Source organism: Equus przewalskii, chromosome 7, assembly GCF_037783145.1.
Source record: "Equus przewalskii isolate Varuska chromosome 7, EquPr2, whole genome shotgun sequence".
NCBI classification, from domain to species: Eukaryota; Metazoa; Chordata; class Mammalia; order Perissodactyla; family Equidae; genus Equus; species Equus przewalskii.
Genome location: NC_091837.1, coordinates 30,922,358 through 30,946,650, shown reverse-complemented (window position 1 = coordinate 30,946,650; position 24,293 = coordinate 30,922,358). Strand labels below are relative to the sequence as shown.

Here is a 24,293-nt window from a genome sequence, read left to right as displayed (position 1 = left end):
GGGATGGGTGTGCACAAGGGCAGGGGTGGGAGTTCAGGGATGTGTGTGCACAGGAGCTGGGGCGAGAGGGATGTGTGTGTACAAGGGTAGGGGTGGGAAGTCAGGGATGGGTATGCACAGGGGCAGGGATGGGTGGTCAGGGATGGATGTATACAAGGGCAAGGGCGAGAGGTCAGGGATGGGTGTGCAAAAGGTCAGGGGTGGGAGGTCAGGGATGGGTGTGCACAGGAGCAGGGGCAGGAGGTCATGGATGCATGTGCACAAGGGCAGGGATGGGAGGTCAGGGATGCATGTGCACAAGGGCAGGAGTGGGAGGTCAGGGATTATGTACAAGGTCAGGGGTGGGAGGTCAGGGATGGGTGTGTACAAGGTCAGGGGTGGGAGGTCAGGGATGGGTGTGCAGAGGAGAAGGGGTGGGAGGTCAGGGATGTGTGTGCAAAGGAGCGTGTGCATGGGAACAGATGTAGCTGTCTGTCCTCAGGCCCCTCAGACTCTTCATCAACCAAGAATGCCACTGGCTCCTCAGTTGCTCCAGCGGCTCTCCACCTGGCCAGGGTCTCTCTATTTCCTCCCTCCTGACTGCTTTTCCCTGTCTTTCTCTTCCTTTTAGGAGAAAAATCACCAGTTTTTGCCCTGTCTTTCTCCTTTCTTTGCAGTCTCAGTGCTTATGGCTCAATAAATGTTTCTTGACATTTTCTGCACAGTTTAATAAAATAAAAGTTAAAGTTTTGTGTGTGTTTTTTTAAAGTATTGCTGTACACTGGTGAGACAACCCCATTATACTGTTGCCTTCAGCTCATCAGGCTAGAGAAACACACAACTCCGTGAGAGGAAAGTCCAGGCTGAGCTTGGGGTGAGGCTCCTCTACCTCTGCATGATGTTTTTCCCATTGCCTCTTTCTCCAGGCAGCCAACATGCCTGATTCTGAGCTGTTTGAGCTGATCTCTGAGAATCGTTCCATGTCTCGGAAGCTGGAAGATTATGGGGAGCAGAAGTCTACATCCATCAGCACGGCTAAGCGCCTGGCTGAGTTCCTGGGAGATCAGATGGTGAAAGATGCAGGGCTGAGCTGCCGCTACATCATCTCCCGGAAGCCTGAGGGGTCTCCAGTCACAGAGAGGTAGGGGTTTCCAAGGTTAAGGAAGTGATTCTTTAAGGATTTGGATGCTCACGTTGAAAACCTGTGTTTTTTGTGGAACCTCTGTCCCTCGATAGAGAGGTGAGCTCCTTAAGAAGAGCAGGGACAGTGAGGTGTTGGAAGAGGGAGGGACTGGGCCTCCGACTCCCTGCAAATCAGATGACAGGAAGGCTTGCTGGGTCCCTGGCAGGACCCCTGAGAGGGTGTGGTGAGCCCGTCCACCTGGAGCCCCTGAGAAGCTGGGGCTTAGTTTCTTGGGAGGCCAGACCAAGGGCACCCTCTCAGTCAGGCATAGAGGTGTGGGGGCGACTTGGAGAGTCAGCTATGATGGACCCCGTCACAAGGTCCAGTTCAGGTTTAGGACAGGGCCCTGCGTCACTCACACCTTCAGGGAGACTGATGCTGCCCTGGCTGGATAGGTTGTAGTGGCTTGCCTCACAGAATGCTCCAGCACCTAAGGCTCCATTGCACTGCCAGGGCCGTGTCTCCTAACCCTCTTTGCTGACAGAAGGAAATGTCCTCCAGCTTCTGGAACACGTCAAGGGCAACAGCAGAGGATTCTATCAGATAGCAAGCAGTGTCCAGTCCCAACTGTGGAAGGTTCAGGGTCAACAGGGCAGATCTGTCACCCAGTGCCATTGGGCCGTTTGAGTTGTGCAAGCACTGCATGAATGAAACAGGAAAATACAGAATGTTGAAGGCCTGGTTTTTCCTGTTGATAGTGCATAAGATGAAAGAAAGAACTCATCCTGCCTGTCATCCCATGACCTTGGCAGAGCTTCCTACCAAGAGCTCAGGGACTAGACGTGGCTCCATGGGCAAGCCTTGAGAACAGGTGGGCAGACCCAGGAGAGTGCTAAGCACCGTCAAGAGAAACTGTTTTAAAGACCGCCACAGCGGTGCCTCCGTGACCCTTTATAATGGAGCTGGCTGCTCCTCCCCCAACAGGGTGTGTCTTCTCCCCTTGCCCAGAGTCTAGGCAGCCCTATGACATGCTATGACTAATGGCATATGGCAGGAGTGACATGTGACTGCTGAACTCTGGTTGTAAGAGGCCTTATGTTCCTCTCACCCTCTTGCTGCCTGGTGTGGCCAAGAGGTTGTGTGCAGAGGGAGGCCCAGACTGTGGAACCTGAGAGGTCATGTACAGAGAGAGGCCCAGCTGACAGCACCAACTGCCACACCTGCAAGGGAGGCCACTGCAGATACACAAGTTCCCCCAGGCAAGACTACAAACTTCAAACCCCAGGCAAATTACAGACTTACAAGCAAAAAATGATTATTGTTTCAATCCACTGAGTTTTGAGGTGGTCTGTAATACTGCAGCAGATAACTGATAAAGATAGAAACTTCAATAATCAGTGTTCTCACCAATGCCAGAAAGGCCTGGAGGGAAAAGAAAATGAACGAAACACAGCAAATATCTCCTTAAAAAGAAATCCCCACAGTCATAACAAAAGGAAAAGGAATTTGATATAAGGCTAAAATAGATTATATATAGGATAAAGTAAAGAACTTTTATGTATAAATAAGAAAAAGACAAACAACCCAAAGAAGAAGTAGGCAACAGATATGAATAGGCAGTTCACAAATGAAGAAAAATGATGGACAGTACATGCAAAGATCACTAATCGGGAAATGCAGAATGTAAAAGCACCCATCGGTTAGAAATAGTCTGATGAAACCACTTGTTAAGGACCGTGTAGACCAGCGGTCATAGTGGAGACAGGAGAGTGGATGAGTCACTTTGGAGAGAAAAGAGCAGTGCATGAAGTAGGAGATGGCTGATTCACCCTAAAATTGAGCACTTCTGGGGACATGCCCTGCATAACTGCCCCTGTGTGATTACATTGTGTCTAATAGCAAAATTGGGAACACCGTGAGTGTCCATCAACCAGAAGAAAATGAGTAAATGTATTTTTTATGCAGTGAAGTGCAATACAGGATTTGGAATGATTGAATCACAGCTACATGTTACAACTCTGATATGAAAAACAGAAAGTTGCAGGATGATACGTACAGTATACTTCCATCTATGTAGAGTTTACGAATGTGGGAAATAGTTTTCTTTTTTCACGGGTACCTACAAATAGGAGTAGTATAGAAGCTTGCCTGGGATTGATGAACACCACAATAAGGATTGTGTTTACTTCCGTACGAGGAGGCTCAGGAGAGCTGCACAGGGAGCTTCATCCTCATCCTTATCTTTTCGCATGTGAAGGAAAAGTGGCAGGGCTCGAAGTTTGCTAGGGCTAGGTGTGGCTATCCAGGTGGGTGCACACACAGGTGTGTCCTTTCCAGGTTTCTTTATGTTTATAAGATTTGATAATAACAAATATTTCCTCCAATGAAAGGAAGAGGGGCATTGACAGTTGCCTTGCTGCTTTGTGAATGACATATTCAGTCAGAAAAGCAGATGGACTCTTCCTATATTTTACCCAACAAACAACATTTTAGGAGTGTTTATACGCACGCACATATATAATATATAACTTACGTAAGGACATTTGTTAAACAGCTCTGTTAACAGTGACCAAACAGAACAGACCAAATGGCCAACGGTGGGGGGATTATGTGTTAAACTATGGTATTTTAATAAAATGAAGTAGTATTTAGTTATTAAATACAGTAAGCATTAGATATAAGGCATAGTTTATAGAAAATAACAACATTAAGTGAAAACATAGGTTACAAGCTAGACTGTAAGTCCTATTTCCATGTAAAATACGTGTACACTTGATGAGCATCATGATCAGATTTAGGAAGATTTTCACATTTGTGCATTTTGTATCTCTTCTCACCCAGGGCCATCCCACTCGCCATTTTCCAAGCAGAGCCCACAGTAAGGAAGCACTTTCTCCGGAAGTGGCTTAAGAGTTCTTCTCTTCAAGAGTTTGATATTCGGACAGTGAGTGCTGATGTTTTTCTGCTCTAAGAAGTTTAGGAGAGGAGCTGGACAGAGCAGGGTGTCCCTGACTCAGGTCACTTTTTTGTCTGAAGTCTTCAGTTTTGACGTCCTCCTTTCTGATATGTGATGGGTAAGAAAATAGTTACACTTTAGGGAAAAATTGGAAAAGCCAGATGCAGGGAATCTCTTTGTTCTCTTGGCTAGACTAAGGTCAAGGGTTCTGGCTCAGGATTCTAGTGCTGGCTCGGCCACCTACTTGCTCTGGTCCTGGGAAAGTCATTTAAGCTCTCCGCCTCAGTTTCCTCTGTGAAATGGGCACCTTTCATCATAGAATTTCTTAGTGGATTAAATAAGACACATGAAGCATTCAGTACAGTGCTCAGCACTGAGTGGAGTGGAGTGCTGCTATTGTTCTCTTATGCGCCCCTGTCGTCCGTTTCCTATACGCTCAGATTCTGGATTGGGACTACTACATCGAGCGGCTAGGGAGTGCCATACAGAAGATCATCACGATTCCTGCGGCTCTACAGCAGGTGAGGTTGAGAGCCAGTGGAAACAGGGCCAGGGTGGCTTCAGAGCCCCAGACTAGCAGAGTCGGACGAGTGATCAGTGTCGCCTTCGTGTAGGTGAAGAACCCAGTGCCGCGTGTCAAACACCCCGACTGGCTGCACAAAAAACTGTTGGAGAAGAATGACATCTACAAGCAGAAGAAAATCAGCGAGCTCTTCATCCTTGAAGGCAAGAGACAGGTAATGGGGCCAGGCCAGGACAACAGAGGCCGTGACGGTCGGGGCTAGGCAGGTTCCTGTAGGCGCACACAGGGAACCAGGGTCCCTATGCTGCTGTCCTGGTTTTGGATGCTTTTATTCAACCATCTAGAATTTTTCTTTCTAAAAATGTATACCTTGGTACTTTTACCCTTTAATTCTTCCCAGTGGCATTCTTTTGTGATAGAAACACATTGTGAATCATCAGTTAAGGGTGAAGAGCTATCTTCTTATATGTAAATATAGGGTTTACTAATTATACTTGGAGTGAATCACTGTACCTTGAGACTTCGGTTTTCTAAACTATAAAATAAAATCTATTAGAAACAGTAAAAAAAATACTAAAGACAGTATAATGAAAGGCATAGCTAAAATCAGAAGAGCAAAAAGAAAATTATCAGGTGCTAAAAATGAAAAGTGAGCCTTAGACCAGAGCAGAATACAAATGTGCTTGCTAAAAACAAGATTCTCACATTGGATTTTTAAAATCTAACTCGATCTTATTTATAAGAGCTATACCTAAAAGATAAGGGCACAGAAAGATTAAAAGGATGAAAAAACATATATACCAGGTAAATGTTAAACAAAGCAAAGCTGACATGGCTAAATTAATGCCAGACAAAATAATCTTTAGGCCAGAAAATATTAGTAGGGATAAGGATGGTTATTAAATGATAAAGTCACAATTCAGTAGAAATATATAATAATTCTAGTAGTTTAGCTTTCAATTAATAATGTAAAAATTTACCTAGTTAGAAGAAATTGACATCTAATCAGTGGGAAATTTTAACATATCTCTCAATTGATAGGTTGAGCAGATCAAAAACTAGTGAAAATATGTAAGGTTGGAATGTCACAATTAACTAACTATATTTAGTGAAGAAGGATAACCTGCAAGTAGTATTTAGAGAATACACATTCTTTTCAGGAACACATAAAATAATGACCATACGTATACTACAAAGTAAGTTGCAACAGATTCCAAATAATTTATATATAGACTATGTTATTTTGGAATTTTAAAAAGAAAACACATTTATAAATAACTCATGGGTCAAAGAAGTCAAAATGGAAATTAGAAATACTTACTGAATGAAAATAATAATACTATCAAAATTTGTAGTGTGCAGCTAAAGAGTACTTATATGCACATTATCTATCTAAATGCGTATATTAGAAAAGAAAAACAAATACAAAATTAAATAAACTTCCAACAGAAGAATTCGAGAACAACGCAATAAACCCAGGAAGTAGAAAGAAAGCAATGAATGAAACCAACAGTAAACCAAACCTTGACCTTTGAAAAGACTTAGGAAATAGACAAATCTTTGTCAAGATATATATCTTTTGGGTTTTATTTTAATGAAAACAGACATAATTGGGGATATAGTAAAGCCTGAAAAATGAAAACAATTACCTTTCTCTGCTAAACAATTGGAAAACTTAGATGGAATGGACAGTATCCTAGAAGAATTATTCAAATTGACCTAAGAAGAAATACAAAACCTGAGTAGAACTTTATCCATTAAAAAATTGGATCATAGTTAAAAAGAAACAAACACTGGACCCAAATGATGTTTCAGAGGAATTTTACCAAACATTATAAACAAATTATTTCAGAGAAGAATAAAAGAGGAAAAGGCTCCTTGCTCATTTGGTAACCTTGGTAACAAACTGATAGGGCAGGATAAGAAAGGGAAGTCAGGCCATTGTCAGTTATGAACAATAGATACAAAAATAGCAACAAACTAAATTCTGCAGAGTATAGAAACAGTAACATTGTGTCCAAGTAGGATTTATACAAAGAATGGCAGGTGTGTAACTTTAGAAATGTGCTAATTTACTTAATCTTAGGAGAAATCTGTTAACTTATTCTTTATTAAAGGAGAAGACTTACAGGATTATCTCATATACATACGGAAAGAACATTTGATAAACTTTAATGTCTGTTTATGATAAAACTTTGAGCAGTTAAAATCAGAAAAGATGAGATGTTTCTCTATATCAAAACCCAATAGCAAACATCATACTTAATGGCAAAACATTAGAAGCATTAAAATAAGAAACAAGAAATGGATATCTGTTACCACCACTTCTATTCAGAATTGTTTGGAGGTCCTAGCCAGAATAATTAAACAAGAAAAATAAATTTTAAGGATTGAAAGAGAGATGTAAAACTCATCATTTGCAGACAATATAATTGTTAACGGAAACTGTAAGGAAATCCAGAAATTGTTTTAACTAATAAGACATTTTATCAAGACTTAGATGCAAGGCTAATGTATAAAAATCTATAGCTTCCTTTTATACTAAAACCAGAAAATATTTTTTGAAAGATACAATTTATAATAGCAGCAAATAACATACCAGTGAATAAAGCCATGGTAACAAAATGTGTGCAAGACTTGTATGGAAAAAAATTATACAACTTTATTGAAGCATATAAGAATTCACCTAAATAAGTAGGGAGATACACCATCTTCATGGATGGAAGCACTCAATGTTAGAATACAACAATTTGCCCCAAGTTAATCTGTAAAATTCAATTAAAATATGTGCAAAAAATTTTTTGATAAAACTTGCCAAGTGAATCCTAAAGTTCATATGAAGAGCAAGGTTAATAATAACCAAAACAATTTTGAAGAATAAAGGGGGGGTCCGGCACCGTGGCCGAGCAGTTGAGTTCATGCGCTCCACTTCAGCAGCCCAGGGTTTCACCAGTTCGAATCCTGGGTGCAGACATGGCACTGCTCATCAAGCCATGCTGAGGCGGCATCCTACATGCCACAACTAGAAGGACCCAAACTAAAAAAATACACAATTATGGACTTTGGGAGAAAGAGGAAAAATACAATCTTTAAAAAAAAAAGAATAAAGGGGAAATTTATCTTAGTATGTGACAAGACTCACTGTAAATCTTAATAAGGTAAGACAGTAGAGCATGGAACTAATAGGGAGCCTAGAAGCAGATCCAAATATATATGGCAGCTTGGTATATCGCAGAAGTAGCATCACAAATTATTAGGGAGAGAAAGGGCTTCTTAGTCAATAAATGACGCTAGGGGAAATCGTTTTTCATATTTCATATGAAACGGTTTTTCATACTTCAGAAGTAAGTTGCTATCTCACACTAAGTATAAAAACAAATTCCAAATAAAGATCTAAATTGAAAAATTTAGAATAAAGATCTAAATTGAAAAAATAAAATGAAAATCCTTAGGAAAAAACAGAGGAGACTGTCCTGATGATGCTGGAATAGAAAGGGCATCTTAAGGTGCACATAAAAAACACAGATCATAAAGGGAAAGATTGATAAATTAATTAAAATTTGTCTTCCATAGTCTGAAACAAGAATGGCAGAATGAATGTTGATAATTATTGAATCTGGGTAATAAGAACATGGGAGTTCATTACTGTACTTTTATGATTTTTATAATAGAAAATAAACAAAAAACACAGAAACTTTTTTATAGCACAGAAGTCCCATAAAATGAAGAGACAAGTCACAATTTGAAGAAGATACTTGGAATGTACAAAAGTTAGAAATGGTCCATAAGCATGTATATTAGTTATCTATTGCTATGTAGCACATGACCCCAGAACTTAGCAACTTAAACAACACACATGTATTATTATCTCACTCTTTCTGTGGTCTGTAGATTGGGAATCTGGGCTCAGCTTAGCTGGTCCACTGGCTCAGGATTCCCCGTAGGCCGCCGTCAGGTGTCAGCCAGGACTGTGGTCTCATCTGAAGGCTTCCCCCAGCAACTGGGGAAGGATCTGCTTCCAAGCTCTCTGGTGGCTGGCAGGAGCATCCATTTGTGGATGCCGTCCTCAGTTCCTTGCTCCATGGACCTCTCCATAGGACAGCTCACAGCATGGCAGCTGACTTCTTCAGAGTGAGCACTGGATAAGAGCCAGAAAGAGTGCCGGCAGTGCAGAGGTCACAGTATTTTATGACCTGATCTCAGAAATGACATCCCATTACTTTTGTTGTAATCTGTTCATTAGAGGCAAGTCACTGGGTCCAGCCCACACTCAGGAGGGAGTCACACAGGGTCATGAACACCTGGAAGTGGGGTCATTGGGGCCATTTTAGACGCTGCCTACCACAGTGTCAACCTCACTATCAGGTAAATGCAAAATATTTGGATACCATGTCATACCAAAAAACGAGTTAGTATGGTGACATCAAGTGTTGACACTTGTGGGGAAATAGGAACCTGTTCATATTTCTGGTGGGAGAGCAAACACAAGTTCTTCAGGCAGCAGGTGGAAGGGTGGTCAATGAATCCCAGTTTGTAGTTCAGAAAGAGTAGAAACTAGCTGTTCTTCATTTAGAATGTCATGGATTGGCAAGCTGGTTTATTTGTATAATAGAATGTCCTGCAGTTAGAATGACTGGACCATGTCTTGATGTATCAGTAGGAGTCAGTCTCAAAAATAGATCATTGAGTGAAAAAACAAGTTGCAATAGGATGTGTACTATGCAACTATTTACATAAAACTGCAGCCTAAAGCAGTGGTGTGTGTTGTTTATGGACATGGATAAAAGTAGAGAATGTATGGGGAGGCATAGACACTGTACTCGGGGGCTGGGAGGGAGGAAGAGGGGGGTTTTACCTATTCTCTGCAATATTTTATTATGAAAAGGAGAGAGTTCTGGAGCAAACATGGAAAAATAAACATTTGCTTCATAATGGTGGTACAGTCACGCATTGCTTAATAACAGGGATATGTTCTGAGAAATGCATTATTAGGCTATTTCATTGTTGTGTGAGTGTCATAGAGTACACTTACACAAATCTAGATGGCATAGCCTACTGCACACCTAGGGTCTATGGTGTTAATCTTATGGGACCACCGTCTTATGTGCAGTCTGTTGACAGACATCTTTCTGCGGCACATGGCTGTACTTGAGTGACATTTTCTGTTTGACCTCTTCACTACTAAAAGTTAAAAATAGATTAGTCTGTAAGTGAACGTCTTTGTGTGCAAGTATTTTATCCATTTCAAATGATGTACTTATGATAGATCTCTGAAAGTGGAATTTGCTGGGAGAGATCTGGTGTTTTAAGTCTCCTTTGGGTCTTTGCAGATAGGCATGGCCCAGGTTCCTGAAGGGACCCAGAGCCTTGGCGCTCCTGACATGGAAGACTTTGGCCTTGCAAAGCCTCTCCCCTCAGCAGTTCCCATCGCTACTAAGAGGAAGCGTGTCCTCTGGGAGAGCCAGGAGGAATCGCAGGACCTGGAGCTGACGGTGCCCTGGCAGGAGATCTTGGGGCAGCCTCCAGCCCTCGGAACCACCCAGGTAAGAAGCCTCAGGCAATCTGGAGTGGCCAGTGGGAGGAGGGAGCAGGATGCCGGTTGGGCCTGAGCAGTGGCATGCTGTCTCTCTTCAGGGTCTGCTGAGTAGCACAAAGGCCCCAAGATGGGTCTTGACCCCTGAGATGGTTGGTGAGAGATGCCCAGTCCTTACAGAGTGCTTGGGACCTACATGGTTTAGTTGCTGTGGAAGGATATTTCTGCTTTACTGCATGCTCCTTGATTGTGTTTACCATCTCTTCTTGATCTGCTGCACCATCTGTCCCAGGAAGAGTGGCTGGTCTGGCTTCGGTTCCACAAGAAGAAGTGGCAGCTGCAGTCCCGACAGCGCCTGGCTCGCAAGAAGAGGCGGCGTCTGGAGGTGGCAGAGGGTGCACCGCGGCCCGGGGCCATCCGAGACAGGCCCACCACAGGACTCGGGGGCTTCTTGCGAAGAACCGCTCGCAGCATTCTGGACCTTCCGTGGCAGATTGTGCAGGTGCAGACAGCTATCCATGGGAGGGCAGGACACCCAACGGCAGCAGCATGGCCAATGGGAAGGCTGTCTAGCCAGCTCATGATCCTGGTCTGTGATGCCACAGTCTGGGATGGAAGAGAAAGGGCAGGCCTTTACCTTTGTGACTGTGCTCATGGCTGGTACTGGAGGCCTCCTGGGAGGTGGCTTGTCCACGGGTTTGGAGCACTTTCTGTGACAAGGTGAGACACACACTGCTGTACAGTCTGTTTCCCTTTCAGATCAGTGAGACCAGCCAACCTGGCCTGTTCAGGCTGTGGGCTGTCATCAGCAGTGACTTGTACTGCATCAAGCTGAACATCCCCCGCGTGTTCTACGTGAACCAGCGAGTGGCTAAAGCGGAGGAGGGACCTTCATATCGCAAGGTACAGGAGGCAGCTGCTGTTGCTGGTCACTGTGGTCAGCTGCCTGCTCACCCTCTGAGGTTGTCTGTAATGATGGAGGCCACCAAAAGAACCGGGCTTTGCAGATACAAAGACCTAGTGACCTTGAACAAGGTGTTCTGGAGCCTCCATCTCCTGAGAACCTTCTTGGGGTGCTACAAGAATTCATTGAAACAATGTCTCTGCTCACTGACGGGAGCTACTGCTGTCATTGCCCTGGGTGTGCTGTCCTCTTGTGTCTGATGTCCACATAGCAGGGAAGGGACTGGGTTGGACTTTTGTCAGAGACTGCAGGTTCTGTCTCCATAGACCCTTCTGATGTTAACTGCTTTGTTGGCATATAATTCACGTGCCATACACAGTTCACTCATTTAAAGTGTATAATTCATTGGCTTTTAGTATATTCACAGTCATACAACCTTCACCACAGTCAATCTTAGAACATTTTCATTGCCCAGAAAGAAACCCCAGACCCCTTAGCAGTCTCTCCCCTCCCCCAGCTCTCTGTAACTACCGGTCCACGTTCTGCCCCTAAATTAGCCTGTTGTAAACATTTCCTATAAATGGAATCCTACAGTGGGTGGTCTTCTGTGCCTTGGTTGTAGTGTCCTCGTAGGCTCTCACCTGGTGTCTCATCTGAGCTCCCAGTTGCTCCTCCCTAAGCCCATTTATTGCGGCTGTCTGGTGCACATCTCTTGGTTGGGTGCTAGGAATTTCATAACAAGGTAATATCTGGTTGAGAAGATGAGATTTGCTTGTTTGTAAGTGGGAGCTAGACTGAGGAGGCTTTCTGGAGAAGATTCTGACCAGAAGATTCAACAGAAAGTGGATCTAGAAGGAGGACGGGGAGGGTGTAGGATGGCAGAGAACAGAAGCTCTGGAGTTGCTGTGTTTTTGTTGGATGTGAGATGGTGGTGTAACTTTGTAGGGTATTTGTCCTTTTGGGTAACCGCCTGCCCCTAGCCAGGAGCCCCACCACTCTGGCTCCTTCGGGTGCTCCTTTCCCAGTCCTGTGACCAGGAAAACGTGGCTTCTTGGGGTTTTTGCAGCCTATACCCTCAGGTTAAACCCAGGAGACAACAGAGGAAAGTAAGCTGGGAACACCTGCGCCACTAGTCTGAGAGTTTGTCTGCTTTTCAGGGGCCTCAGGTGGCTTCTCGAGGTTGTGTTAGAGCTTTTAGTTTTACTCACTGGGAGAGGTGGGCTATATGAGGTATCCCATGGTGTGGGCTCCAGAAGTCCCAGGACTGTTTAGGTGGTGTGTGGACATGTGTAAGAAGGTATGTGTGCATGTCTGCATCCAACAAACGTTATCACTTAGCCGTGTGACAAGGTCATTGCTGTATCGTCCCCAGGTGAATCGAGTCCTTCCTCGCTCCAACATGGTCTACAATCTCTATGAGTACTCGGTGCCGGAGGACATGTACCAAGAACACATCAACGAGATCAATACTGAGCTGTCGGCCCCAGACATCGAGGGTGTGTACGAGACTCAGGTAACTCTTCCCAGCTGAACTGTGCAGGATCCAACTGGACAGAATGGAAGAAAGAAAACCCACACAGGGCATGCACAGGCCAGGAGCAGTGACTGTGGGCTCCATTCCACAGACAGTGAATTTCAGCGACACGTCTGGCAAAGAAGGCTGAGAGTGGTGGGCTGTGCCCCAACGGTGGGCCCTCCCCAGACAGCCCTCACCCTGCCCTGTCTGCCTCCTTTCCAGGTTCCATTATTGTTCCGGGCCCTGGTGCAGCTGGGTTGTGTCTGTGTGGTCAATAAACAGCTGGTGAGGCAACTTTCAGGCAGGGAAGCAGAAACCTTCACTCTTGAGCACCTGGAGATGCGCTCTCTGGCCCAGTTCAGTTACCTGGAACCAGGTATGGTGCATGCCAACTGCCCTTGCTTCGCCCTGCCTCTTGCACATCTTGGGATGACAGACCATGTCCTCCTGCAGGGAGTATCCGCCACATCTACCTGTATCATCACGCGCAGGGCCACAAAGCACTCTTCGGCATCTTCGTGCCCTCGCAGCGCAGGGCGTCTGTGTTTGTGTTGGACACTGTGAGTTCCTGGGCAAGGGACTGAGGAAGGTGCCTTGCTGGGATAGGATCTGGGGAGGAGCAGATTGCTGGGTGGGAGGATGGCAAGCCCCTGCCTTGTTTCCAAAAGCCTTTGCTCATGAGTCCCTCTGATGATTGCATTAGTAGTGGAATTGCAAGACGGGCCGTGCTACCCGCTCTCAGGGCCACCCAGCCACCTTCCGGCAGGGAGAGGACTGAGGTGTTCCTTGTTTGTCCAGGTGCGAAGCAATCAGATGCCAAGCCTCAGCGCCCTGTACTCAGCTGAGCACAGTCTCCTGCTAGAGAAGGTGGGCCCCGAGCTCCTGCCCCCCGCCAAACACACTTTTGAAGTTCGGGCGGAAACCGACTTGAAGACCATCTGCAGAGCCATCCAGCGCTTCCTACTGGCCTACAAAGTGAGTGTGGTCGGGGTCCTGCCACGTGAGCACCTCCCCAGGCTGGATCCACCTAGCCACTCTCTTCCCTGCACCTAGGAGGAACGCCGCGGGCCCACGCTCATCGCTGTTCAGTCCAACTGGGAGCTGAAGAGGCTGGCCAGTGAGGTTCCCATCTTGGAGGAATTCCCTCTGGTGCCTGTCCGCATGGTCGATAAGGTCAGCTATGGAGTCCTGGACTGGCAGCGCCATGGGGCCCAGCGTATGATCCGCCACTACCTCAACCTGGACACTTGTCTATCACAGGCCTTTGAGATGAGCAGGTGAGCAGAGCAGAGGGGTGTTTCTTGGGATTTCTACAGCTCTGGCCATCTTGGTTGTTGCCAGCCTTGTTAGTCTCTGGTGGCAAGTCAGCCTTCCCCAGTTGCCCCTCCTGGGGCTGACCCTGTGCCCCTTGGAGCTGACCCTGTGTCCTTGTGCAGGTACTTCCACATCCCCATTGGGAATCTGCCTGAGGACATCTCCACCTTTGGCTCCGACCTCTTCTTTGCCCGCCATCTCCAGCGCCACAACCACTTGCTCTGGCTGTCTCCTACATCACGCCCTGACCTGGGCGGGAAGGAGGCTGATGACAACCGCCTCATCATGGAGTTTGAGGACCAGGCCACTGTGGAGATCAACAGTTCAGGCTGTTACTCCACAGGTGGGTGGCTGAGGCACATGCAGACCTCAGCAGCTGGTGTTTCTGCATTTGTTGCCATTCTTTGGTGGTGAGAATGCCCCACTGCTGATGCCCAGAGCTTGGCTATGCTAATGTGGGAGCTCAGCCTGCAGCAGGGGGACCTCTGCAGGTGTGGGACGAGAGCGGGGCGGGCTCTGTGAGGGTGGGACAAGAGTGAAGTGGGCTCTGCCATCAGCCCAAGTCAGAGATGCTCATCGGCTGCCTCTGGCCACCCTGGAAAGTAGTAACTTTTCTGAGATGGTGCTTGCTGGGTCAGGCTCTAGAACTAGGAAGAGTGAGTCACAAGTAGTGGTGTCTTTGTGTGCAGTGTGCGTGGAGCTGGACATTCAGAACCTGGCAGTCAACACCATCCTGCAGTCTCATCATGTCAACGACATGGAAGGGGCCGACAGCATGGGCGTCAGCTTTGATGTGATCCAGCAAGCCTCGCTGGAGGACATGATCACTGGCAATCAGGCCGCCATCACCCCGGCCAGCTATGATGAGACAGCCCTCTGCTCCAGCACCTTCAGGTGCCAGGGCCTTCATTTCTCAGACTGTCACCCTGACCTTTTGTTCTTGTGCCCTCCCTTCTCCAAAGGCAGAATAACTGAGTTTGGGATCTGCAAGGAGCATTGGCAATCCTTTACCCTATGCCCTTGTTTTGGGAAACTGAGAGCGAGGACAGTGTCACCGGGGCTTCCTCCACCTGGTCGGCAGAGCAGGAACCAGTGTGGCGCTAGGCTCCTTCCTTGGAAATGGGCGGCAGTTCTGACCCCTTTCCTGTGGCCAGAGGCGTGGCCGTAGGAGATCTCCAGTAAACATGGGGTGTGGATGTTTATCAAGTATCTACTTTGGAACGGATAGCAGGACATGAACGTGGGTTAAGCCAGGCAGAAAGTGGTACAAGTTGCAGGGTTTGGGTATCAGGAGAATTGCTGTGGATGAGGTGACACTGTTAGGGAACATATGCACTCTTCACAGCCCCACAACAACCCACGAGGTGGTACAGCTGACCCCCTTTGCAGAGAGGGGGAAATTGAGGCAGAGAGGGTGATACCAGGCTTCTGAGTGGAAGGGTTGATATTCAAGAGTGAGTCTTGTGATCCCAGAACCGTGTTCTCCAACCATCACTCCTGTTGCCTTCTCGCAAAAGGAGAGGACCTGGGAAACAGCAGAGAGGAGCTGTAGGCCGGGGACTGCTGAAGAGAGGCTGAGGGCCAAAGTAGCATGGTGTGGTCGGGGCCAGGGGCTGTCTGGACAGAGAAGCAGACAGTTCACTCCTGAAAGTTCAGTTAGACTGCAGATGGAGACCCCTGAGGGAACGGCTTCATGGTGCCATTTGTGGAGTCATCCAGGGCAGTTTAACAGGGACAGTGGTGGTGAAGCAAATGGTTAGGATGTAGCTGGTGTGCAGGAGAGGAGGCCTTGTAGATCTCGAGTCTGTTTCTGGTTCTCCAAGCAGGGTGAGGTTGCACACCTGCTGCTGTGCATCATGCTTCTCTTGAAGGGCACCTGCCGTCTTGTCTCTGGGCACTGAGCATGTAGGGAGAGTTTGAGAAGTTGTGTTGAGTGAGGTGGTGAGGCCTGACCTACCTTGAGGGATGCAGATGAGTGGCAGAGGGCCGAGTGATGGAATTCGGATGGGGAGGAGAGAAGGGGCAAAGGCGACAGCAGAGGAGGCTGGCCCAGTGTCATGCATAGTGGTTAAGTTCGCATGCTCCGCTTTGGTGGCCTGGGGTTCGCTGGTTCACATCCTGGGCATAGACCTAGCACTGTTCATCAAGCCAAGCCAAGGTGGCGTCCCACATAGAAGAACTAGAAGGACCTATGACTAGGATGTACAACTGTGTGCGGGGGGGCTTTGGGAGGAAGAAAAAAAAGAGGAAGATTGGCAACAGATGTTAGCTCAGGGCCAATCTTCCTTAAAAAAAAAAAGATAAAACTCTAAAGTACAAAAAAAATAAAAGGTGAGAGCAGAATGAAGAAAAGATGGTGCCAGCAACAGTGGGGGTGCCCTCTGTGCTCTCTTCCAGGATCCTGAAGAGCATGGTGGTGGGCTGGGTGAGGGAGATCACCCAGTACCGCAACATCTATGCTGACAACCAAGTGGTGCACTTTTACCGCTGGCTCCGGTCCCCATCCTCACTGCTCCATGACCCTGCTCTGCACCGCACACTCCACAACATGATGAAGAAACTTTTCCTGCAGTGAGTGCCACTGATGGCTTTCTCCGGGCTAGGCTGGTTCCTCATCCCCAAAAACAGAGAGATGGCTAGTCAGCACCTCTGAAATCCAGAACCCACTTCTGGGCCAATGGTCCATAGCAATCAAAACGGTCCCAGGGAAAGCTTAGCTGCCCTTCCAGCTTTGGGCGGCGTCCTCCCAGAGATAGGCTGTGCGATGCATAGTCTTTCTGTTCCCTTTTTGCACAAGTCGTTGTACCCTGTGTTTATTGTTTTGCACCTCACTTGTCTTAGTTAATAATAAATCTTGGAGATCTACGTGTGGATGTACCATACTGATTTTTGGGCTGATTTTTTAGGTTAATTTTTAGGACATTTAGGCTGCTTCCAGAACTTACGCTGTTACAAATAACCAACCAAGGAATAGCCTTGTGCATAAGATCATGTGACTATATCTGTAGAATAATCTCCAGGAAGTAGCACTGCTGCAGGTCTGATAGATCCCATAACTGGGTAGGTCAATGCTGATGGGATCGATATCGCCAAAGAGCTCTTCCTAGAGGTGGTACTACCAGCAGTATTGGGAATGTGTGTCCCCACCTGCAGCCCCACCAACATGGCGAGTATTATTGCCAATCTGATGAGATAAATTGTTACCTCATTGTACTCTTAACTTGCAATCCTTATGAAGGAAGTTTGACTTTCTCTTCATATCCTTTGCCCATTTTTCTGTAGTTTTGTTGGTTTTTTTCTCATCACTTTGTATGTATTCTTTCTATATAAAAATTATCCATTTTTCTGTATACTATGAGTTGCACATTTTTTCCTCAGTCTTTGATTATCATTGGCTTTGTTTATGGTGGGTTTTGCCATGCAGAAGTCTTCACCGTTTTTTTGTTGCGTCTGGGTTCTAAGTATATTTAGAATGGCTTTTCCCCTTCAGGACCATCAGCTTTTTTCTCATGGTGTTTTCTAGTATTCTCTGTAGCATCTTGACCGTTGATTCTGAACTTGGTCCACAGGCTCATCGCTGAGTTTAAGCGCCTGGGGTCGTCAGTTGTCTATGCCAACTTCAACCGCATCATCCTCTGCACGAAGAAGCGGCGGATTGACGACGCCATTGCTTACGTGGACTACATCACCAACAGGTGTTAGCGTTCATCATGCCTTTATGTTCTTATCTGATGCCATTTCCCCTCTGCTTTCTGTAACATTTCTCATAGCGTGGCTCTACCCATAACGAATTGTTTCTGCCTTTGGATTTGGGAAAAAGCCTTTATTTCACCTTAATCTTTGAAAGATACTTTTGCTAGGTATAGAATTGTAGGTGGATCTTTTTTTGAAAGTCTTTTTTTTCCGGTGTCTTTTTTTCATTTCAAAGATGGTAGTTTTCATCTCTAGAAGTGTGGTTTGGGTCTTTTTATATATTTCTAGAGTCTACTTAACAAGTTGAATCTTTCCTCTAGCTTTTTGAACACATAGGATACAGTTATGATAACTGTTTTAATGTCCTCTTCTCATTCTAATGTCTGTATCAGCCCTGAATTGTTTTCAGTTGATAGGTTTTTCTCCTTGTGTGCTGTGTTTCTCTGCTTCTTTGCAAACCTGGTGATAGCGGATTGGATGCCAGATGTTGTGAATCTTGCCTTGTCTGTTGGATACTTTTGCATTCCTGTAGATGTTTGCGCTTTATGTTATGTTACGTAGAAACAGTTTGACCTTTTGGGCACTTTTTTGAGATCTGCAGGCAGGGCCAGAGCAGTATTTTCTCTGGAACTCACTATCCCCATCATTGAGGCAGGACTTTTGTGAGCACAGCCCCAGTGCCCCGAGAGTTTGAGGCTGTCTGACAGGGTGAGAGCAGGCACTCTGGGGGTCCTTTGCCCAGCCTTGTGTGGGTTTCCCACACGCGCATGATCCATGCTCTGCTGGATGTTTAAGGGTGAGCCTCAGAAGGTCTACAGGTTCTCTACCTCTGTAGCTCTCGCCTCTCCTTCGCTCAACACCAGTCCCTGTTACCCCCTCCCAGCAAATGCAGAAGTCTCCTTGGTGTAATGTTTATCATTTTCCCTAGAAACTTTGAGGGGTGATATACTCTGAATCTACTTTAAATTCATTTTTAAATAAGTGGAGGGTAAGCAGATAGGCATAAAAGTAAAAGAAGGAAAATGGAGAAAAAGGGAAAAACTGTTGATTTCATTTAAGCAGTTTCTGTTTTGCTTCTTTTTAGCATCCATTCTAAAGAGATTTTCCATTCCTTGACGATTTCTTTCTCTCGATGCTGGGAATTTCTTCTCTGGATGGATCCCTGTAACTATGGTGGAATCAAAGGAAACGTTCCATCTAGCATTCACTGTGGACAGGTAAGAGGTAACTAGTCTTGGAGAGCTAAGCCTAGACTCTGAACGACTTTAGGGTCTGCATTCGTCCCGTGAGCACATGCTGGTGAACAGACCAAGTGCCCAGTGCAGTTCTAGGCCCCGGCCATGCAGCAGCAAACGAGAGAGTCCCTGCTCTCATGGGGTCTATGAGGGAGGAGGTCGTGAGCAAACAAACAAGCGGATGTACAACACAGTGTCAGCAATGACAAGGGCTCAGAATAAACACAAAGCAGGGTAAGGGCGGAGAGTGAGCCATGGGGGCAGGAGCTGGTCTAGTTGGGGAGGTTGAGGAGGCCTCTGACCGGGTGATGGGAAAGTAGAGACTGAAAGGAACAAGCGAGCAGGCTGTGCCAGCTGTTGCAGTGTGAGGCAACTGTAAGTTATAGGGCAGGGCGGGGCAGTGGTCACAGCTGGGGCAGAGAGCTGGCCTGGGCCAGGCCACTTGGGCTGAGGGCAATGATGGAGACTTGGCTTTTAGTGATGGAGAGATTCTGAGCAGGGCCATGTCAGGGCCTGACTTCCACTTGGGCTCTATGTGGACAAAACTATAGGAGGTCAAGGCCTGAGTAGGAGCCCAGTTAGTGTCAGCCCAGGGGAGGATGCAGGACAGGGCAGAGTCAGGGAGGAGGACGCAAGTAGGTATTAAAGGTGGAGTGGACATGCCAGTGGGATGAATGTGGAGTGATGCCCGGGAGCGTGGGCGTGATGCCTGGGCATGCAGGCTGTGTGTATGGGCCATGCCCGGGTTTGTGAACCCAGGTGTCTGTTGTAAGATGGGTGGAACACGAGAGCAAGTGTTGGGGTGAGGGACCCATACTCGGCCAGGCCGTGTGACGTTTGCCACGCGTGACGTTTGCTCAAGGTGTGTAGGGTGGAGACTCGGAAGGTCAGGTGGTGGCAGGGGCATCTGAGGAGGGGCGAGAGTGGGCACTTGGAGTCGTCTGTGAGCCTGGCAGCTAGGGCTGGTGAGACCACCTCAGGGTGAGTGTGGGTTGAGAGGACTAAGCCCACCCTGGGGCAGGTCCCCATGGAGGAAGCTGCCAGCAAGTGGGGGAGCTGTGGGATGGGGCCTAAGGAATCAAAGGGAGAGCACCTCCAGAAGGAAGGAGCCATGCTGCTGAGACAGAGACGAAGGCTGCCCTTGGGTGCCGGGGTTCGGAGGTCTGTAGAGACCTCAGTGGGAGGAAGGGAGTGCAGGCAGTGTCGATGGATCCAGGGAAGGCAGTGATGGTTGCTGCTCTAAGGATGGCGGACGTCAGGGTTCACGTGTTGAAATAAAAGATGACATAGAGTGGGGAACTTGGTCAAGCAGGGGGTGTCCACCGTGGAGCCAGATCCGCAGTAGAACTGTCACGTCCAAGGACTCCGACAGGAGAACGTCACCTGGGAATCACCCTTGATTCTACCTTCCTGGGAGGCAGGAGTCGAATGCTTTTAAAGTAGGTCCTCTGAAAAAGCAAGATGAGAATGACGGTCTGCCATATACTGAGTGCTTCTGTGCACCAGGCATCCTGCATAAAGGACCTCGTTCTTAGAGCCGTCCTTCAGGAATCTCAATCAGGCTTGGGAATGAAATGACTGATGAGCGTCTCACTAGACAAATGGAATCAGATAGACCCCAGTTTTAAATGACTCCCCAGGTGCACTTCCCATGGTGTGATGCTGCTAGGGTGAAAACAGAGCTGAGATTGTCTTTGTATTATAGCCAGACTCTCAAAAAGTGGGCAGAGTGGAGGGGGAGGAGGAGGAGGAGGAAGAAGAACCTGAGGAGGAGGAACCTGAGGAGGAAGGTGCACAAGAGCCAGACGTGGAGGACTTGCTGGAAAACAACTGGAACATCTTGCAGTTTCTGCCGCAGGCAGCTTCCTGCCAGAGCTACTTCCTCATGATCGTTTCAGGTGAGCTGTCCCTGCCTAGCCATCGTGTCTGAGTCATGCAGAGGGAATGATGTGGTCCTGGTGCGTTTGCATTGCAAGAAGGTAAATAGTTGGGAAATCAGGCCTAGTGGGAATGTGCCCAGCGTTGGGGTTCCTGAGAGACACCTGGCTGCACACCACCCTGCAAGGTAGAGAGGAGAGCCTTGTCCTCTGCCTAGACCCTCAACCTCTCACAGAAGCCAGTGAGGATGGCTCTCCCTGGGTGTGTCACCAAAGGGTTCATAGTTTTGCCCCCAAGATTCGTGCATGCGCACATATAGGGACTAAAGATAAACCCCGAATAGAAAAGATTAGACATGTCCTGAATCAACTGCCCACTGGCTAGTCTTTGAGGCCCAACTTCCGGTGTAAGAAACTGCTATATTTGGGGCCGGCCCTGTGGCATGTGATTAAGTTTGGCACGCTCCACTTCAGCAGCCTGGGTTCACAGGTTCAGATCCTAGTCACGGACCTACACCACTTGTTATCCATGCTGTGGCTGCAACCCGTGTATAGATAAAAAGTGGAGGAAGACTGGCACAGATGTTAGCTCAGTGCTAATCTTCCTCAGCAAAAAAAACAAAGAGGGAAATTGGCAACAGATGTTAGCTCAGGGCTAATCTTCCCAGCAAGAAAAAAAGAAAACTGTATTTGATTTGGGTCTGAAGGTTTAGTTTTTACAAACCAAGTTGTCTAGGGTAATACACAAATGAAGCCTATAAATTAAACACCCCTTGCAATTCAGAGCCAATCATTGGAACAGAACAGTTAATGATGAGCATGTAAATTAAACCGTCAGTAGATAGACATACTTACACCCACGTGTATAGTGACAGGTGGTTTCATTTATGATTATTTTATATTTTTGTTTACTTGTCCTTGAGTCTTTCGCTTCCTTAAGCTCTCTTTGGATATGTGTGGGCCTGGTGGAGTTTTTCAAGAGATGTGCTGACCCTGGGAGTCTAGGGTTGTTTTGGTTTTGAGCCATTTTTTGTTACTGTCTAGTGTAGAGGTTCATGTTGCTTTATTGTATGGCACTCTCTCCAAGTATGAACTTGGCATCAGCAAGCGCCCTGCGTACTCCCATTTCTCTAATTGACTTTGGCTCATCTAAATGCAGCAGATAGAATCAGCACTAATATGACATTTCAGCCCATTCTGGCCGGCAATCTGACTAGCCACAGGGTCCCCCCAGATTCTGGGGTGTTCTAGGCATTGCTGACTCTCAAGGCCTGTGCCTGTCTTCTCTCTGCAGCATATATTGTGGCCGTGTACCACAGCATGAAGGAGGAGCTGAGGCGCAGTGCCCCAGGGAGCACCCCTGTGAGGAGGAGGGGGCCCAGCCAGCTCTCCCAGGAGGCCCAGGGGGCAGCTGGAGCCCTTCCTGGTGAGCACTCCTTTGTTACATGAGGCCACTGCTGTGTGCCTGTGACCTGACCCTTCTGTGGTCCTCGGGGGATCCCCAACTCCAGGGCAGGGTCCCGAGTACTTCTCCTGGCATCCTTATCACTGTGAAATGGGGAGCAGGCACCATATCCCTTCTCTTCCCAGGAATGATCACCTTCTCTCAAGATTATGTGGCAAATGAACTCACTCAGAACTTCTTCACCATCACTCAGAAGATTCAGAAGAAAGTCACGGGCTCTCGGAACTCGACCGAACTCTCAGAAATGTTTCCTGTCCTTCCTGGTTCTCACTTGCTGCTCAATAACCCTGCTCTGGAGTTCATCAAATATGTGTGCAAGGTGAGGATGCTACACGCGTGTGTGAGGTGAAGACTCACACTAATGTGTGGTGGCAAGGGTGCCAGGAGTAAGTCCCTCGATTTTCCAGGAGCCCTTGCTGCACCCCGTTCCACACAGCCAATGTGTGAGGCATCTGGGGCTCAGAGTGGACAAGACAGGCAGGACCCCTGTCCTTGTGGAGCCTGCACTCCAGTGAGGGAGACAACAAATCAGTGAGGGACAGGGGAACTGTGAGGTGGGCTTGGAGGGGCAGGGCAGGTGAGGAAGGCCCTCTGATGGGGCTTGAGTCTGAGACCCCAGTGGCTGAGAGGGTCTAACCGTGTGTGGATCCCAGGAAAGAACGACGTCTAGGCAGAGGGGGTGCAAAGGCCCTGGAATGGGATGATCTAGGGGTGCTGGTGAAAGGCTGAGCAGGTGAGCAGTGAAATGACAGGTGCTCCTGGATCTTGGGCTAGTGGAAACCAGACAGAGCTCCCAAACATCCAGGCTGCTGTGGAACCTAAGAGGAGAGCTTGCTCGGATGCTAAATGCCTTTCTGGGAAAGGCAGGCTGAATCAACCGTGGGATAATGTTACCAGATAAGGACCTAGCAGGCGTCATCCCTCCCAGAGCACTTTACTGTCCATTACGTTACCTCCCGGCAGACTGCATCTCACAGCGATGGGATGCTCCAGGCTCCAGTGACTTCTGACTGTGATGAAAAAGCGGTTTGCTCTACCATATTAATTGCTCAGTGGACTTCAGAATTTTTTTAATTTACTTTTATTAAGGTATAATTTACACACAGTAAAATTCACCATTTTTAGTATGCATTCAGTGACTTTAGCAAAGGCACACAGGTGTGTATCCACCACCAGAGTCAAGATAGGGAACATTCTGTCACCCTCCAACGCCCCCACTCCTGGCACATGCTGACCTGTCTGTCCCTGTCCTATGTTTGTTTACTTTTTAAAATTTACATGCAGTAAGAGTCACTCTCTGGAGTGCAGTTGTTCGAGTTTTCACAGACGGGTAGAGCTGTGCCGCCAACAGCAAGGTACAGGCAGTCACGACCCAGGAGAATTTCCCTGTGCTGCCCCTTGTGGCTCTACCCCTCGTGTCACCCACAGCCCTGGAGCCACCGATTTGTCCTCTGTCCCTGCGTTGCGACCTGTCACAGAATATCATGTGTGTGGAATCGTGGATTGTGTAGCATTTTAGGTCTGGCTTCTTTCCCTTGGCAGAATGCGTCTGCGGTTCCTCTGTGTTGTTGCATGTTTCAGTGCTTCATTCCTTTCCAATGCGCAGTGTGCTCCATTGTGTGGAGGAACCACAGCTTTCTATTCGTGCACTGATTGAAGGACATTTGGGCTGTTTTCACTTTTTGATGATTACTAATAAAGCTGCTATAAACATTCTCATGTAGGTGTTTGTGTGAGCCTAGGTTTCATTTCTCTTAGGTAAAAACCCAGGAGGGAAATTGCCAAGTCATATGGCAAGTGCCTGTTTCTAAAGTGGCTGCTCTGTTTTGCATTCTCATCAGTAGTGTACGGTGTAACTGGAGTTCAGCCGCTCCCCATCCCCGCCAGCACTTGATATTTTCAGGATTTTAGCTGTTCAGATAGGTGTGTTGTGGTGTTTCATTATCTTTTAACTTGTATTCCCCTAATGCTGTTGATGCTGAGCGTTTTTCCATGTGCTTGTTTGCTGTCCATACGTCTTTGGTGAAATGTCCAAATCTTTTGCCCATTTTTAAAAATTGGGTTATTTTTCTTGAGTTGGAGGTTCCTCATATATTCTGGATACAAGTCCTTTGTAAGATTTGTGATTTCCAAATATTTCCTCCCAAATTTTGGCTTGTCTTCAAAATTCTCTTG

General features: G+C 47.1%; 1 protein-coding gene across 2 annotated transcripts in view; it reads left to right on the top strand.

Annotated features, from left to right (window-relative positions):
• Positions 1 to 24,293, top strand: part of POLE (DNA polymerase epsilon, catalytic subunit) — a 61,394-nt gene that overhangs the window by 31,132 nt on the left and 5,969 nt on the right. For both annotated transcript variants that reach the window (XM_070629398.1, XM_008536358.2), the window contains exons 26-45: positions 906 to 1,120; positions 3,944 to 4,046; positions 4,499 to 4,579; positions 4,673 to 4,795; positions 9,912 to 10,124; positions 10,407 to 10,616; positions 10,874 to 11,017; positions 12,391 to 12,531; positions 12,757 to 12,910; positions 12,988 to 13,094; positions 13,333 to 13,509; positions 13,588 to 13,811; positions 13,971 to 14,191; positions 14,538 to 14,742; positions 16,246 to 16,419; positions 17,418 to 17,543; positions 18,626 to 18,758; positions 20,482 to 20,674; positions 21,948 to 22,079; positions 22,244 to 22,437. In XM_070629398.1, the coding sequence (XP_070485499.1) occupies positions 906 to 1,120; positions 3,944 to 4,046; positions 4,499 to 4,579; positions 4,673 to 4,795; positions 9,912 to 10,124; positions 10,407 to 10,616; positions 10,874 to 11,017; positions 12,391 to 12,531; positions 12,757 to 12,910; positions 12,988 to 13,094; positions 13,333 to 13,509; positions 13,588 to 13,811; positions 13,971 to 14,191; positions 14,538 to 14,742; positions 16,246 to 16,419; positions 17,418 to 17,543; positions 18,626 to 18,758; positions 20,482 to 20,674; positions 21,948 to 22,079; positions 22,244 to 22,437 (3,270 nt within the window). The remainder of the gene's footprint in view (positions 1 to 905; positions 1,121 to 3,943; positions 4,047 to 4,498; positions 4,580 to 4,672; positions 4,796 to 9,911; positions 10,125 to 10,406; positions 10,617 to 10,873; positions 11,018 to 12,390; positions 12,532 to 12,756; positions 12,911 to 12,987; positions 13,095 to 13,332; positions 13,510 to 13,587; positions 13,812 to 13,970; positions 14,192 to 14,537; positions 14,743 to 16,245; positions 16,420 to 17,417; positions 17,544 to 18,625; positions 18,759 to 20,481; positions 20,675 to 21,947; positions 22,080 to 22,243; positions 22,438 to 24,293) is intronic.